We start from the raw sequence: 14061 nt of genomic DNA, 5'->3' as shown, positions 1-14061 counted from the left end.
TCACCTCACCTCTTGAGTTCAGCTTTTTTGTCCATGTTTGAGCCAAGGCTGTAATGAGGTCAGGAGCTGAGTGGTCCTGGCAGAATCCAAACTGAGTGCCACTGAGCAGGTTATTGCTAAGCAAGTGATGACACCATCCATCACTTTACTGATGATTGAGAGTAGACAGATGGGGTGATAATTGGCCGGGTTGGACTTGTCCTGCTTTTTGTGTACAGGACATACCTGGGCAATTTTCCACATTGCCAGGTAGATGCCAGTGTTGTAGCTGTAGTGGAACAGCTTAGCTAGGGGCGTGGAAAGTTCTGGAGCACAGGTTTTCAATACTATTGCTGGAATATTGTCAGGGCCCATAGCTTTTGCAGTATCCAGTGCCTTCAGTCGTTTCTTGATATCACGCGGAGTGAATTGAATTGGCTGAAGTCTGGCATCTGTGTTGCTGGGGACTTCAGGGGGAGGCCTGCTGGAGGTTGAATACCCAGAGGTCTGCCCTGAGGCTTACCAGAATGAATAAGATTATTGAACCTCTTCCAGTACTGGAGCCAGTTCCTCCAGACCACACTCTCTTTTAGCTGACTGTATCAGCTACCTCAATCCAGGCCTGCTTGGTCTGGAAGGGTGGCCTCCTCCTGCTACCCTCCAAGAAGGGGACCTCTCTCCCCTCCCTCATTGCCAAAACGAGGGCCTCTAGGTCCACGTCTGCAAATTGAGGGGCAACCTTGCCTGGGTTCCAGTCCTCTGTTTCTCCTGCTGCATGAATAGTTCACAGTAATGGCTGCCAGGGTGGGTTTAAATTGGGCCCGATCTCTTTCAGTCCTATCTCCATTCCTGCACCCATGGCTGCTAATTGACCAGCAAACCCATCTCTGGGCCAATTAAAGGGGCGCTCCGATAAAAATTGTGGCCGGTGACTGTTTCCACCCAGGGCGGGATCAGGACCCGGAAATAGTCCTGATGTCCATTCCCCGACCCCTGCAAAGAAAATCCAGCCCTTACAGCGAGCAAATTCAAAACACAATCTTGGACAAGGCAGACCATTTGAAGAGAAGGAATATAATGGCATTGTCAGCTGAGTGGTATTGGCAGGACTGACTGTTCTACCCTTCGAACTGAAGGAAGGTGTTTGCTAAGCCAATATGGAGGCTCCCTCGTTGGCCTGCACCGTAGTGCAGAAATTAGCAAGATTGAGACCAACAGATCCATCAGGATGGAGGAGAAACTCCTCCATTAGATTGGGATCAATTGCAATTGCGGCTTTTCAAGCTCAAGGCCCCGCCATTGGAGCATGGAAATTCTGGCTCTGATAGCCCTCAAAGCTGTTGCAGGAAGGCTGCTTCCATTGACCTGGCAGCCTCCGCATGCGGCGGCGGGCAGCTCTACTGGTGACAAAATGCCAGGGAGACCATGAGATCGCCCCTAATTGGCATCTCAATCACCTGAACTGGCTGCCTGCCTCCGTAGTGTGGGCAGGTGATCCTCTTCCCAACCTTCCCCTGGGAAACCAGCCAGGTGGGAATGCATCAGAGAGCCATCCCGACGTCGCTTCCCACTATTTTCCCAACCCCCACCTCCAACCCCATCTACATGGGGCCGAGAAAATCCAGCCCAAAGGATTTTACAATACAGACTGTAAATAAGTCCATCACACTGGTGGTCTGAAGAAGCTGTCTACTTCACCCCATTCTCTTGGCCTTCCCCAAAAGCTCTATTTTTTTTTAAGTATTCACTTTCTTTTCTAAAGCTAATTATGGATTCTCTTTCCAGTAGGCTACATCCTAATGATTCTCTGCTTAAAAAATTTATCCTAACCTCTTCATTCATTCTTTTGATGGTGAGCTTAAACTTATATCCTCTAGTTTTGGTTTCTTAATTTTTTCCTATTAGCCGTATCAAAATCCCTTCAATATTTTGAGCACCTCTATTGGATTGCCGATAAGTCTTCTCTACTCGTGTCACAATTCATTCCAGGCACCGTTCTACTGAACCTCTTATGTACTCACTCCAAAAATCCGCTAAGATTCCCATTCCTGGTTGTCATCCAGTAAGGTTTTTTGGTGAAGAACATTGGGAGAGGAGAGTTCAGATTCAGCTTTGTTGCCTCCCATAACTCAGTAGTCTGGCAATATTCACTGTAAGCTTCAACATAAAGAAGGTAACTTTGACCAAGACACCCGACTGTCACCGGGTGCAGCCCATACCCTTGGGCAGGACTGAAACAAAGGGAGAGAAAATTGGAAGGAGAAGAAACAAAATAACAAAAATGACTACTGGACCACTGTAGAAATCTTTCTGATATAATGTGGCTATCCTGATCAGATCATTGCTTGTTGTGTATCACACATATGCACACTTAGGCCTAAGCCAACCACTTTCAGACCTGAAAAATGCCCAGTCCACCTGAAATTACCCTGGAAGGGTAGGGTATCTCAAAAATTTCAGCAACAGGTGAAGCTAGCCGTTTCATACTGCTACTATGCAGTAGCAACACAAGTGATATTTTCCACTAACAGGATGCTGCCATGAAGCCTAGAAGATGTTCTGCCTAGCACACAAATGAGTAATGTGGTACATGAATTGCAGTGCCAGTATGGTGCCAGGTACGTAGACCGTACGTCCCAACAACTGGCAGATCATATCAAACTGCATGACCCTTCGCTGTTCGCAATAGGCAGAGTACTGGCCGTACTCAACCAGCCCGTACTTGCAAAACTCAGAACACTATGTCTAACATTAGCTGTGATTCCGTGATTGGACAACACTTACTGAACAATCCCGAGTGTGCTAAGAATTACACTAACAATCAATTTAAGATTATTAGTCAGGCTCGTAATGTTGCTCACTTACGCTTGCTAGAAGCTACATATATTCATACGCAGGGACTTGTCCTCTGCAGACGACATGTCCAGGCGTTGCACCTTTTTTGAATTAAATGAAGCGTGGGGGACAATAGTTCCCTGGTGTATTCTCCATGGTAATGCCTTGACTGGCCAACCAATCAGTATCCTTTGCTTATGCAGTATAAATTGTTGCTGCCTTGGAAATTTGACATTCTTGCGTCTGTCCTGATGAAAAGCTTCGACAGCATGTCCCTTTTTTCAGCAATTCTCAAGTTCTGAACTACCAAACAAATAATAATTAAAATGTTCCGCTGTCATTGCCAGAAGATTTTTTTGAAAATCTTGTCCTGATAATGAAGTACAGTCTCTTTTCTGGACCAGATGCAGTTGGTAATCAGATACTATTGGAATCATTGGGAAACAAATAGCAAGTTGATGCTACCTAATCATCAAAAAGCTGCAAGGATTAACTCAGCCTGAAGGGGATCAGATTGATCTTGCATGGATCATTTAATATAGGGAACGGCAGCACCTGTTTTACAAATCTAGACAGCAGTAACAGTAGAGAAAACAGCTGATAAACCAGTGGTGCTACCGATGCATGAAGTGAATTTGTTTTACTCATTTTTAAGTATCACTTTGAGAGCCAGTGTCTGGTTCTGTTGGTCACAGAGACAGTATTAAAACCTAGGCGCCATAGTAGAGCAGTGTATTGCTACTCCAATGCAATATAATGCCCAGGCTCATCATATGGTGTATCAAAGTTCTTCCTAAGGAGTTAAAATGGAGGGAAAAGTAATTCATCTCCACTACCTAATGGCCAGGTCCATTTCAAAAGCAGAATAGATAGAGCAGATTGCTTTCCTTCCTCTCAGTCTGAAATGTTTGATACATGTTTGATAGCGTGCTAAAAAGAGATAAGGCTTCCCTGCAACCAGCAATACAAAGGCCCTAACCAGTGAGCTGCATCAGAATGCCCAATTGGCAAATGCAAGTTGTTGGTTATATGGAAATGAGGCATTAGGCCAAATTTGGAGTGAGCTTTGGGCCGATGTCTTTGTAAGTACATTCCAGGTGTGATGCCTATTTCCCACTCGAAGCCGATGTAAAACCAATTTTCCTTTGCACAATTCATTCCTTTTGCCTAAAAAGTTAACTTTTAAATGAATTTACTCAGGAAAGGGCAACATTTGTTGCACAAATACATCTTTTTAATAAAAATTAAGTTAACACCGTGTAAAACTTCGGTGAAAATTTCCAAAGTAATGAAAATCAGGCAAGTTCTATAATGGATGGATTAATGTCCATATGTTGAAGATGAGAATGGACCACATTGTTTTGGAGAGTGTTGAGACAATTTAATATTGAGCATAATATCAAATTATGGTCTAATTGGTGGAACTTTTCATCCCAGTAAGAATGAAGTATTCCACCTGTTTGATAATCCACAACAGATGGCAATGCACAAGCTATAGGAAACTAACAAAACAAAGTACTTTCCATCTTTGCAAATACTAACCCAACAAACGTCACACAGTTAATTACCTATGCTGCTGTGGCAACATATAACATTTTATTTGCAATGTTTTAACACAGTGACATAGAATTCTTGCTCAATGCATCCAAATGTATATATAATTTATTTGTTGTGGCGGTAGAAGTTATGAAATAGGGTGTAAAGTATTTTCTGAAGCACTACTCCAATATGTTTACTGCTGGTTATAACAGTGATTCATTTCTGTAATTGGTAGGAAAAACTAAGCAATACATGTGTCAGATGTCACTTTGTACAGTAAAAAACTTTTCTGGTAAACAATCTGAACAAGGACTTCAAAATTATTGACCTACTTCTGACGAATCAACAGTGCAATAAGTTCAAATTGGTGTCTGTAAATTTTCTACCTGTAGCTTTGCTTTTATTCATTCACAGGATGTGGGCATTGCTGGCAAAGCCAGCATTTATTGCCCATCCCTAATTGCCATCTTCTTGATAACTGAGTGGCTTGCTAGGCCATTTCAGAGAGCTGTTAAGAGCCAATCACATTTCTGTGGATCTGGAGTTGCATGTAGACTATACCAGGTAAAGATAGCAGATTTCCTTCCCTAAAGGATATTAGTGAACCAGACAGGTTTTTAAACAACAATTTGGTAATTACATGGTCATCGTTACTGAAACTAGCTTTGTATTCCAGATTTATTTCATCAGCTGTCATAGTGAGATTTGAACTCATATCTCCAGATCATTATTCAGAGCCTCTGGGTTATTAGTCCAGTAACATAACCACGATGCTAACATACCCATGTACAACATCTTAAACAGCTTTAGCCATTCATGGTGACTACTAAACATGAGTAAACTTATCATTAGTTCAAATGGGTTAACATCGCAATTTAAGTAGCGGAGAGAGGAATGTGATACAAACGACGACAAGAACAACTTGCATTTATATAATGCCTTTAATGTTGTTAAAGATTCCAAGGTGCTTAAGATGATAAACGTGAAATACATTTGTACAATAACATTGCTGAGTAATTGTGGCACAATGGGCCGAATCACCTCCTTCTGTGCTGTGAATTTCTATGATTCTATGAATTTCTAGATTTATAAATACTTTACTAGAAGAGAACATTCTATTTGCAATTTATTTTACACTCTCTCTACTCCACCCTCCCCTTCCTTTAATTATCCCCATTTCATACACTCCACCCTGAATGAAAGGTCAGACAGGTGATCTAGTCCCAGGCCTCTGCCATTAAGCTGATTGCAGTGAATCACTTGGCAGTGTCCAGAGTGACTTGCTCTCCAATTTTCCTCTTAGGGGGACAAACACCTCCTATCATGTGGCTGAGAAGAGGAACTTGCTTTGTATGGCATTCTGGACACAAATTACAGTTATTACCCTATAACACAGCATGGTGAAGATTCAAAACTCTGCAGTGCCACATAACCTCTTGAAGTATAAAATTAATAAAATTTTAAAAAGTGCTGGGTGCAATAAAAGGTTTGTCTAACGTTATTGGGATAATTTGAAATTCTTATAGGCAATTATACACTCATTGCTCCAATATTCTGCTCTCTAGCCCATGTCCTTCTTGCAGTTTGTGACTGGATGAATTCTCTACACAAACCAATGTATTTTAATTAAAGTTAAATTTCAAACTAATGTCACTAATTTTGAGTCTGCACTTTCTTCTAGGCATCAGGATGCTGGATGGCATAGTAACAGATGCAATTGAAGCCACTTCAATTGGGTTTAATCCACAGCATGTGGATATTTATAGTGCAAGCTGGGGTCCGAATGATGATGGGAAGACTGTGGAAGGTCCTGGTAGACTTGCGCAAAAAGCATTTGAATATGGTATTCAGAAGGTGAGTCGGTCATTTTACACTCGTAAAGGAATGCTGAAGCTTTTCCAAATTTCAGCTTTGCTGCAGCTCTTTAAAACAGAACATGAAGAGGGATAATAGTTAAATATTTGCTAATTAGCCTTATGTGCAGTTGTGATTGTCCTCACGAGGAGAAATATTTATATGACTATTATCAATGCAGCTAGCTTTACCATACCACATTACCAGAGCTTTTATAAACATATAAAAAGTAAACCATCAACATCCTAGTGGTCACCATTGACTAGAAACTTAACTGGACAAGCCATATAAATACTGTGACTACAAGAGCAGGTCAGAGGTTGGGAATTCTGCAGAGAGTAACTCACCTCCTGACTTCCCAAAGCCTGTCCACCATCAACAAGGCAGAATACAGGAGTCCCCACTTACCTGGATGAGTGCAGCTCCAACAACACTCAAGAAGCTCAGCACGATCCAAGACAAAGCAGCCCGCTTGATCAACACCGATCCACCACCTTAACATTCATTCCCTCCACCACTAACGCACAGTGGCAGCTGTGTATACCATCTACACTGCACTGCAGCAACTTGCCAAGCTTCCTTCGACAGAACCTTCTAAATCCGCGACCTCTACCCCTAGAAGGACAAAGGCAGGAGATGCATGGGAACACCACCACCTGCAAGTTCCCCTCCAAGCCACACACCATCCTGACTTGGAACTATATCGCCGTTCCTTCACCGTCCTTGGGTTAAAGTCCTGGAACTCCAGTCCTAACACCACTGTGGGTGTACCTGCATCAGATGGACAGCAGCAGTTCAAGAAGGCAGCTCACCACCACCTACTCAAAGGCAATTAGGGATGGGCAACAACTGCCGGTCTTGCCAGTGATGCCCACATCCCAAGAATGAATTTTTAAAAAATACTTAGAGAGGGTGGGACCACTCACAGATGGAGAAGTGAACCTAATTGTGGAAGATGGAGGTATGGCAAAAATATTAAATAGTTATGAGGAAAGACTTGAAATTCTTGGACAATGTCCACTAGAGCAGAGAAGGCTGAGATTTAAGAGTAGTTTTTAAAATTTTGAAATGTTTTGATAGTTTAAATAAGAAAAGACTAGTTGCTCTGTTTGGGATGTTGGTGATGGAGGGTCATCAATTTTAAATTGCCACTAAGAAAGTGAGCAGAGGGGTTAGGAAAAATTTCTTCACAGGGAGGATTGTTGAGCATGGAATGCTTTGTCAGAGGAAATGGCTGTGACAGAGATTCTTCCACTAATAGATCATTGCATTTTTCAAGGGAAATTTGATTAAATATTTGAAGAATAAGAAGATATAAGGCTATTGGGAGACAGCATAACATTTGGATTAATGAATTGATACATATGATTAGCTAAATGGCTTCCTTCAATGCTATAAGTTGCTCTGGTTTTCTGATATGATGTGCTTGTTGCTAATGATATTGACTTCAAAATTATACATTTTCAGGGTAGAGGAGGAAAAGGGTCTGTTTTTGTCTGGGCATCTGGGAACGGTGGTCGTCAAGGTGATAACTGTGACTGTGATGGATATACAGACAGCATCTATACAGTGTCTATAAGCAGTGCTTCACAGCAAGGGCTGTCTCCATGGTATGCAGAAAAATGTTCTTCAACCCTGGCTACAGCTTATAGCAGCGGCGACTACACAGATCAAAGAATTGTAAGTATCTGCCACAAGAGGCTTGCTGCTTATTTGTTTTATTGTGATTAAACTAAATCTGTGTTTACATAAGACCAGAATGACTCATTTGGTTCACTCTGGTACTGGTCTGAAGTCTGTAATTTATATTTCCATCATTAAGCCACATAGAAACTCTCAAAAGTTAAAGTCCAGTGATGGAACTCTAGATTTTATCCCAAGAGATATGAAATATAAAAGACAAGAGGTAATGATGAGTTTAATTAAACCTTAATAAGAGCTCAGTTAGAGAACTGTAAGGACATTAAGGCTTTAGAGAGAGTATCATACAGATTCATTGGGATTCTGCCTGGTATGCAGAAAAAAACACAGAGGCGCAAGGGGAGAGCCAACTGTGTAACAGCCCCGACAAACAAATTTTTCTGCAGCACCTGTGGAAGAGCCTGTTACTCTAGAATTGGCTTTTATAGCCACTCCAGGCGCTGCTCCACACACCACTGACCACCTCCAGGCGCTTATCCATTGTCTCTCGAGATAAGGAGGCCAAAGAAAAAAAAAGAATGCAGAAATACAAATATGAAGAAAGACTTGAAAAGTTAGAAGTTTTTCTCATTACAACAATGCGGATCATGGAACAACATGATAAAGGAGTTTAAAATTATAAAAGGATGGAACAGGATAAATAGAAGTAGATTCTTTCCAAAAGCAGAGGGATTTGGAATGAGGGGCAATAGATGCAAAATTAAATTTAAGAGATTGTGAACAGAAAGCAAGAGAAACTTCTTTCTGTAGAATTACGAGGCTGTGGGATAGTGATTGAAGTAGAAAGTATGTTAATGTTCAAGATTAGGTTAGATAGGTAGATGACAGAAAAGCAGTTGAAAGGTTATGGAAACAAGGTGAACAAATCTAATTAGGATTGTTTGCTCAGGTGGCGGGTAAACACCAACACAGACTAGTTGGACTGAATGGCCTGTTCCTGTGTTGTGACTTTTATGTATTCCTGTGTAGTCAGAATCCACTCCACATAGTATGATGGATTTATACACATGGGCGTACAGTTAGGTTTCTGGCTGTTCCAGTGCATTACACCCTAAATCAGCCAAGCCAGCGCAAAAGATTGAGGAATTTCAAATGCAAATTACATCCAACACAAATTGAGTTTCCGCAATCTTTTACGCTGGTTTAAAAAGCATTGCCCTGGAAGCTGGCTCCACCCACGCTCCCATCTGAAATTAATCATCTCTAATTGCACTTATTTGCTGGTCTTCAAGCAGACTCTTAAAATTAAGTTGTTTGTTTTAGGCACAACAGCAGTAATGGAAACCTTATAAAATCTTTCAAATATTACAACATATTTATTTTACTAAGATACTGATTAATGTACACCAGCGAAACTGTAAATGTTTCTGTTAGTTCGTTAAAGTCATTTTCAATTATTTAAAATCAGGCTAATTGCAGGTGGTGAGCTAGACACTGATTAAAAGTACTTATTTTTGTGTGATAAACCCAATATCAGCTGTATTAATAAAACTGTACCAGGTTACCACTCTTAAATATATCAAGGAATTTTTTTCGTGCAAGAAAATAATATAAGAAATTGCCTTCCAAAACACTGCTCAATTAAGCTGATTTATGGAAGATTTTACATTTGGTGATATGCAAATGAGTGTGAGCAGAAACTTGAGCAAAACTTTCAATCAGAAAACTAGCACAATTTTGAGTGCACTTTGTGCCCGGAATACCAAAGTGGAAAGTATACGCCATGTTCTTTTACCTTGGGACCTCAATTCCAATCCAATCCAGAGGAATGTATCAAAGTATTCCTGTTTACAATTGTTGAAATTGATGTGGGCAGTCTCAAATACCTTTCTAACAGCAACGTATCTGCAGCACAAAACTGCTTTTTATTTAGCACTAATTTAGTACTTTTACCCGGAAAGTACACAAAGTTGGCTTGTGTAAAAAAAGTGCATTTCCAAAGCAAGTCATCCACTTGACCGTGCTGTACCTGATCGGGGAGTATTTGATGCTACAAATGGAGGATTGACATAGGAAGGAATTCATTTTCTCATGATGGCATCTTTCACTTAATAAGATTTTTTTTTGAGAAAATCTAGACATTTAGATATTCTCAGACCTTAAGGTAAAGCTATTTAAGAGTGAACTGCGATGTAATGATGTCATATAAGTAAATTTCATGGGAGTTGGTAACATCATGGTCATGCCTCTTGCACTGATAAACATTGGGTGCTGACCCCCATATTATCTAGCACCGAGGTCTAAGGCCGACTACTCACCCAAGCACCTCATAAGATGGTCTTAAAATATTGCGCTAATAAAGGGCTCAAAGTTAATGTCAATGAAGCCCATGAGGCCTCAATGCATTTGGAGTATATGAGCTGTTCTCTGGATTGCTCATTGCCCATTACAAACAGGTGCCCACATTTTAAATGTTTTACCTTATTTCAGCAAAATTAATTGTCCATGAATATATTTTTGCCTTTTATAGAAAATTAAGATTTTAGAAAATGCACAATAATATCAATAGGTTTACACCACACTTCATTAGTCTCTGTCAATTTTTATTAGCACCAATAAACATTACTGAAGAGTTAATATGCAGTGGAACCTCATTGTTACAGACCACCTCATAGCAAATGATCTCCCTGCTCCTGACAGTGCTGGAGCTCAAACCTTGGTCCCTGCAAAACAATACCAGTCACTGAGTTTTCAAGAAATAAATAAATAAATGCACAGGGCCCTGTTATTTGCAGACAGAAAGAATATGTACAAAAATTGCACCTGTTTCAGCTGAACAAAATATGTGACAGCCATTCGCTGGTTCATTCCTCAGGGCAATGCCTTGACCAATCAGAGTCAAGCTGCCTGGTTTAAATTTTAAACAAAGCTTGGCAGTTAACTGTCAGTCATCATATACTGCTGCATTCACCATGGTAATGCCTCTACCAATCAGAATTCACTTGCCAACCAATCAGCACTCTCTTATGCAGTATAAGTTGTTGTTTTCCCTTACATTGGTTATTCTTGCGATTGTCCTGATGAGTGCTAGACGAAAAACTTCAACAACATGTCTCTATTTTTAGCAATGCCCAAGTTCTGTACTGCTAAACTACTAAATAAATAATTATACACTTTTAAAAATGATTGTATGCGTTTTACAATTTACAGTCCATTCAAGTTTTATAAATATATGAACATATCCCCAGCATGTGCATATCATGAATTTATTAAGAATGCAGCATGGATGTCACTACACACCTTACAAAGCAATGTTGACAATCTTGTTTCTTTTCATTTTTCAGACAAGTGCTGATCTTCACAATGACTGCACTGAGACTCATACTGGCACCTCAGCATCGGCCCCATTGGCTGCAGGGATTATTGCCCTTGCTCTAGAAGAAAAGTAAGTCAGTAATGACAGTAGATTAACTACTTTGAAATGAAAAACTTGATTAGCTTTGACATATCTTAAAAGCCACATTTAATTCTTTTAAATTGCATTATTGTCCCTATGAAGGGTGGTTCCAAGCAAAGAATGTGGTATGGCACATATTTGATCCATCAGACAAGTTTATGAAAAATGTGTTCAATGTTGTGAAAGTATATACTTGGGACATTATTTTGTGAATAAAGGGTTCACTTTCCACATTACAGTGATGTTTAACAAGATCAAACCACAATGGCAGATGTAAGCCATTTTCTGCAATCAATTTTATGCAATACAAATCTGTAGATGGGGACAAAAGGAAACCAGCAAAACACAATTCACTTGTAATAATAGTGCTTTCCAATTTTCAAGCAGTTAAGTTGTCACTTAGCCAATATAAATGACAAATATTTCATTCATCCAGCAATGGAGTATGGAAAACTTTCAAAGTGGCACTGGAAAAATTTAGGAAGCCTATATTGTGAGCAGAGAAAGTTGAGTCCTGCTTAGCGGCTTTTTAAAAAAAAAACAGAGTGAATGTTTTGAGCCTTAAGATTTGAGATTTAACCCAAATATTTGTCACCAAATAGTTCATCTTGATGTTGACGGCTGTGAGGGCCTAGGAAGAAGTCTCCAGAAAAAGTTTTACAACTTGAGAAAGAGAAACTGCATCAAGATAAGGCAAGGGAATTAAGGAAATAGACAATCAGTTAAAATGAAATAAAAACAAGAAATGCTGGAAATACTCAGTAGGTTTGGCAGCATCTGTGGAGAGAGAAGCAGAGTTAATGTTTCAGGTCAGTGACCTTTCTTCAGAACCCTGAAGAAGGGTCACTGACCTGAAACGTTAACTCTGCTTCTCTCTCCACAAATGCTGCCAGACCTGCTGAATATTTCCAGCATTTCTTGTTTTTATTTCAGATTTCCAGCATCCGCAGTATTTTGTTTTTATTATCAGTTAAAATGGATGGATTGAATGCCAGGTGACACATCAGCCTTTCTTATTAATTGACACTGTTATTATATTTAAAGACCTGATTTGCATTGAATGGAAGAACAAAGAATGAAATAGATGGCGGACCATCCCAGGTGACATTCTTGACAGCACATGAGCAGCGCAATGCATAGATGGTAGGGAGGGGGTTCTGGAAGGCACTGGTACTCAGGAGGTTAAGTGGGTGCACAGACCACCAAGTACATAATCATATAATGCTTCCTACATGTTTACCATGTGCACACAAACACTGATATTGCATGCTTCATGACTAAAGGAATGAAGATGCAGTTCCTATATAGATAAGTGAGCTTAGGTACCAATAATATTCTATCTGTTCCCGTCACAGACATGGAGAATCCAGTGTTCCTGAAGATTCTGCCACAGAGGAACATTCACCACATCATCAACTGCCATCACCCATATTTGAATCAATCAGTAGCTCAGATATAGATGCTATTCATTATAAGGATAAGGCTGATAGAGTAAAGCTTACTAAGATCTATAATCTGAGGAAAATCATGAATACCCATTGTGATTTGCCCTAGATGCAAGGTGTGCTTCCATGAGGAGCCACAATTGTCAGGAATGTAGGTTGGCGAATTGGGCTAAAACGATGTATTCCTATCTCCAACTAGCAATTTCTTCAAGCATGGCTTCCCCACTGGGACTGTGGAATCACCACTATTGATCTAAGTGAGCTTACTTTTCATCAGTGAATGTTACACTATTTGGACCATGTTAAGTAAGTTCTAGGCTCCAAACCCAGAGCAGTCCCAGAGCTAGATGAGCAGTTGTCTGCACTAACATTGAACATGGAGCATCTGCAGTCATACTGGCCATAAGCACATCAGTAGGAGCATTTCTCATGAATGCACACACTCTTGCTGTCATTTATTTGGCATCCTAAATCCACACAACAGTGTAGGGCATCTCTGATTTGCTTAAGAAGTGCTTACATTTAATTATCAGGGAGGAATTTAAAGATCTCATAGCAGCCTATGCTCAGAAAGATCATTAGGCCTAGGGATATGCAGGAGACATGCAGGAATACATTAACGTTGCGGCGCAGTGGTTAGCACCACAGCCTCACAGCTCCAGCCACCTGGGTTTGATTCTAGGTACTGCCTGTGTGGCGTTTGCAAGTTCTCCCTGTGTCTGCGTGAGTTTCCTCCGGGTGCTCCGGTTTCCTCCCACATGCCAAAGACTTGCAGGTTGATAGGTAAATTGGCCATTATAAATTGCCCCTAGTATAGGTAGGTGATAGGGGAATTGAGGGAAGGTGGGGATGTGAGAGGGTAATGGGATTAATGTAGGATTAGTAGAAATGGGTGGTTGATGGTCGGCACAGGCCGAAGGGCCTGTTTCAGTGCTGTATCTCTAAATAAAAATTAAAAAAAATAATGTCAGCAACCACCTGAGCCCCAACCCCCAAGAAAGATATCTTCCATGGCCAATTTATCCACTTAGTAAGGGACTGTAAAAAATTGTTAAATCTTCTGGGGTCCAGTCCACAACCCAGTACTGGACCTCAGTTGGAGCATGCTTCACCAGATGGCAGCTAATGATAATCCTAATATTAGACAAGGAAAAACTGTTCCCATTAACTAATGGCACAAGGACTAGGGAACAGATTGAAGGGTTTGGGCTAGAGATGCAAGTGGAATATGAGGACAAACATTTTTATGCAGTGGGTGGTAATGACCTGGAACTTACTGCCCACAAGGGTGGAGCAAGCAGAGAGAATCAA

General features: G+C 40.6%; 1 protein-coding gene across 1 annotated transcript in view; it reads left to right on the top strand.

Annotated features, from left to right (window-relative positions):
• The window catches only part of pcsk1 (proprotein convertase subtilisin/kexin type 1), a 103103-nt gene that overhangs the window by 49162 nt on the left and 39880 nt on the right, over positions 1-14061 (top strand). Inside the window, exons 7-9 of the mRNA XM_068028839.1 lie at positions 6035-6207; positions 7675-7887; positions 11193-11293. Of these exons, the coding sequence (XP_067884940.1) occupies positions 6035-6207; positions 7675-7887; positions 11193-11293 (487 nt within the window). The remainder of the gene's footprint in view (positions 1-6034; positions 6208-7674; positions 7888-11192; positions 11294-14061) is intronic.

The sequence above is a fragment of the Heterodontus francisci genome, chromosome 4, assembly GCF_036365525.1.
Source record: "Heterodontus francisci isolate sHetFra1 chromosome 4, sHetFra1.hap1, whole genome shotgun sequence".
Classification (NCBI taxonomy): Eukaryota; Metazoa; Chordata; class Chondrichthyes; order Heterodontiformes; family Heterodontidae; genus Heterodontus; species Heterodontus francisci.
The sequence above is the reverse complement of the archived record's forward strand: the minus strand, read 5'-3'. Positions and strand labels throughout refer to the sequence as shown.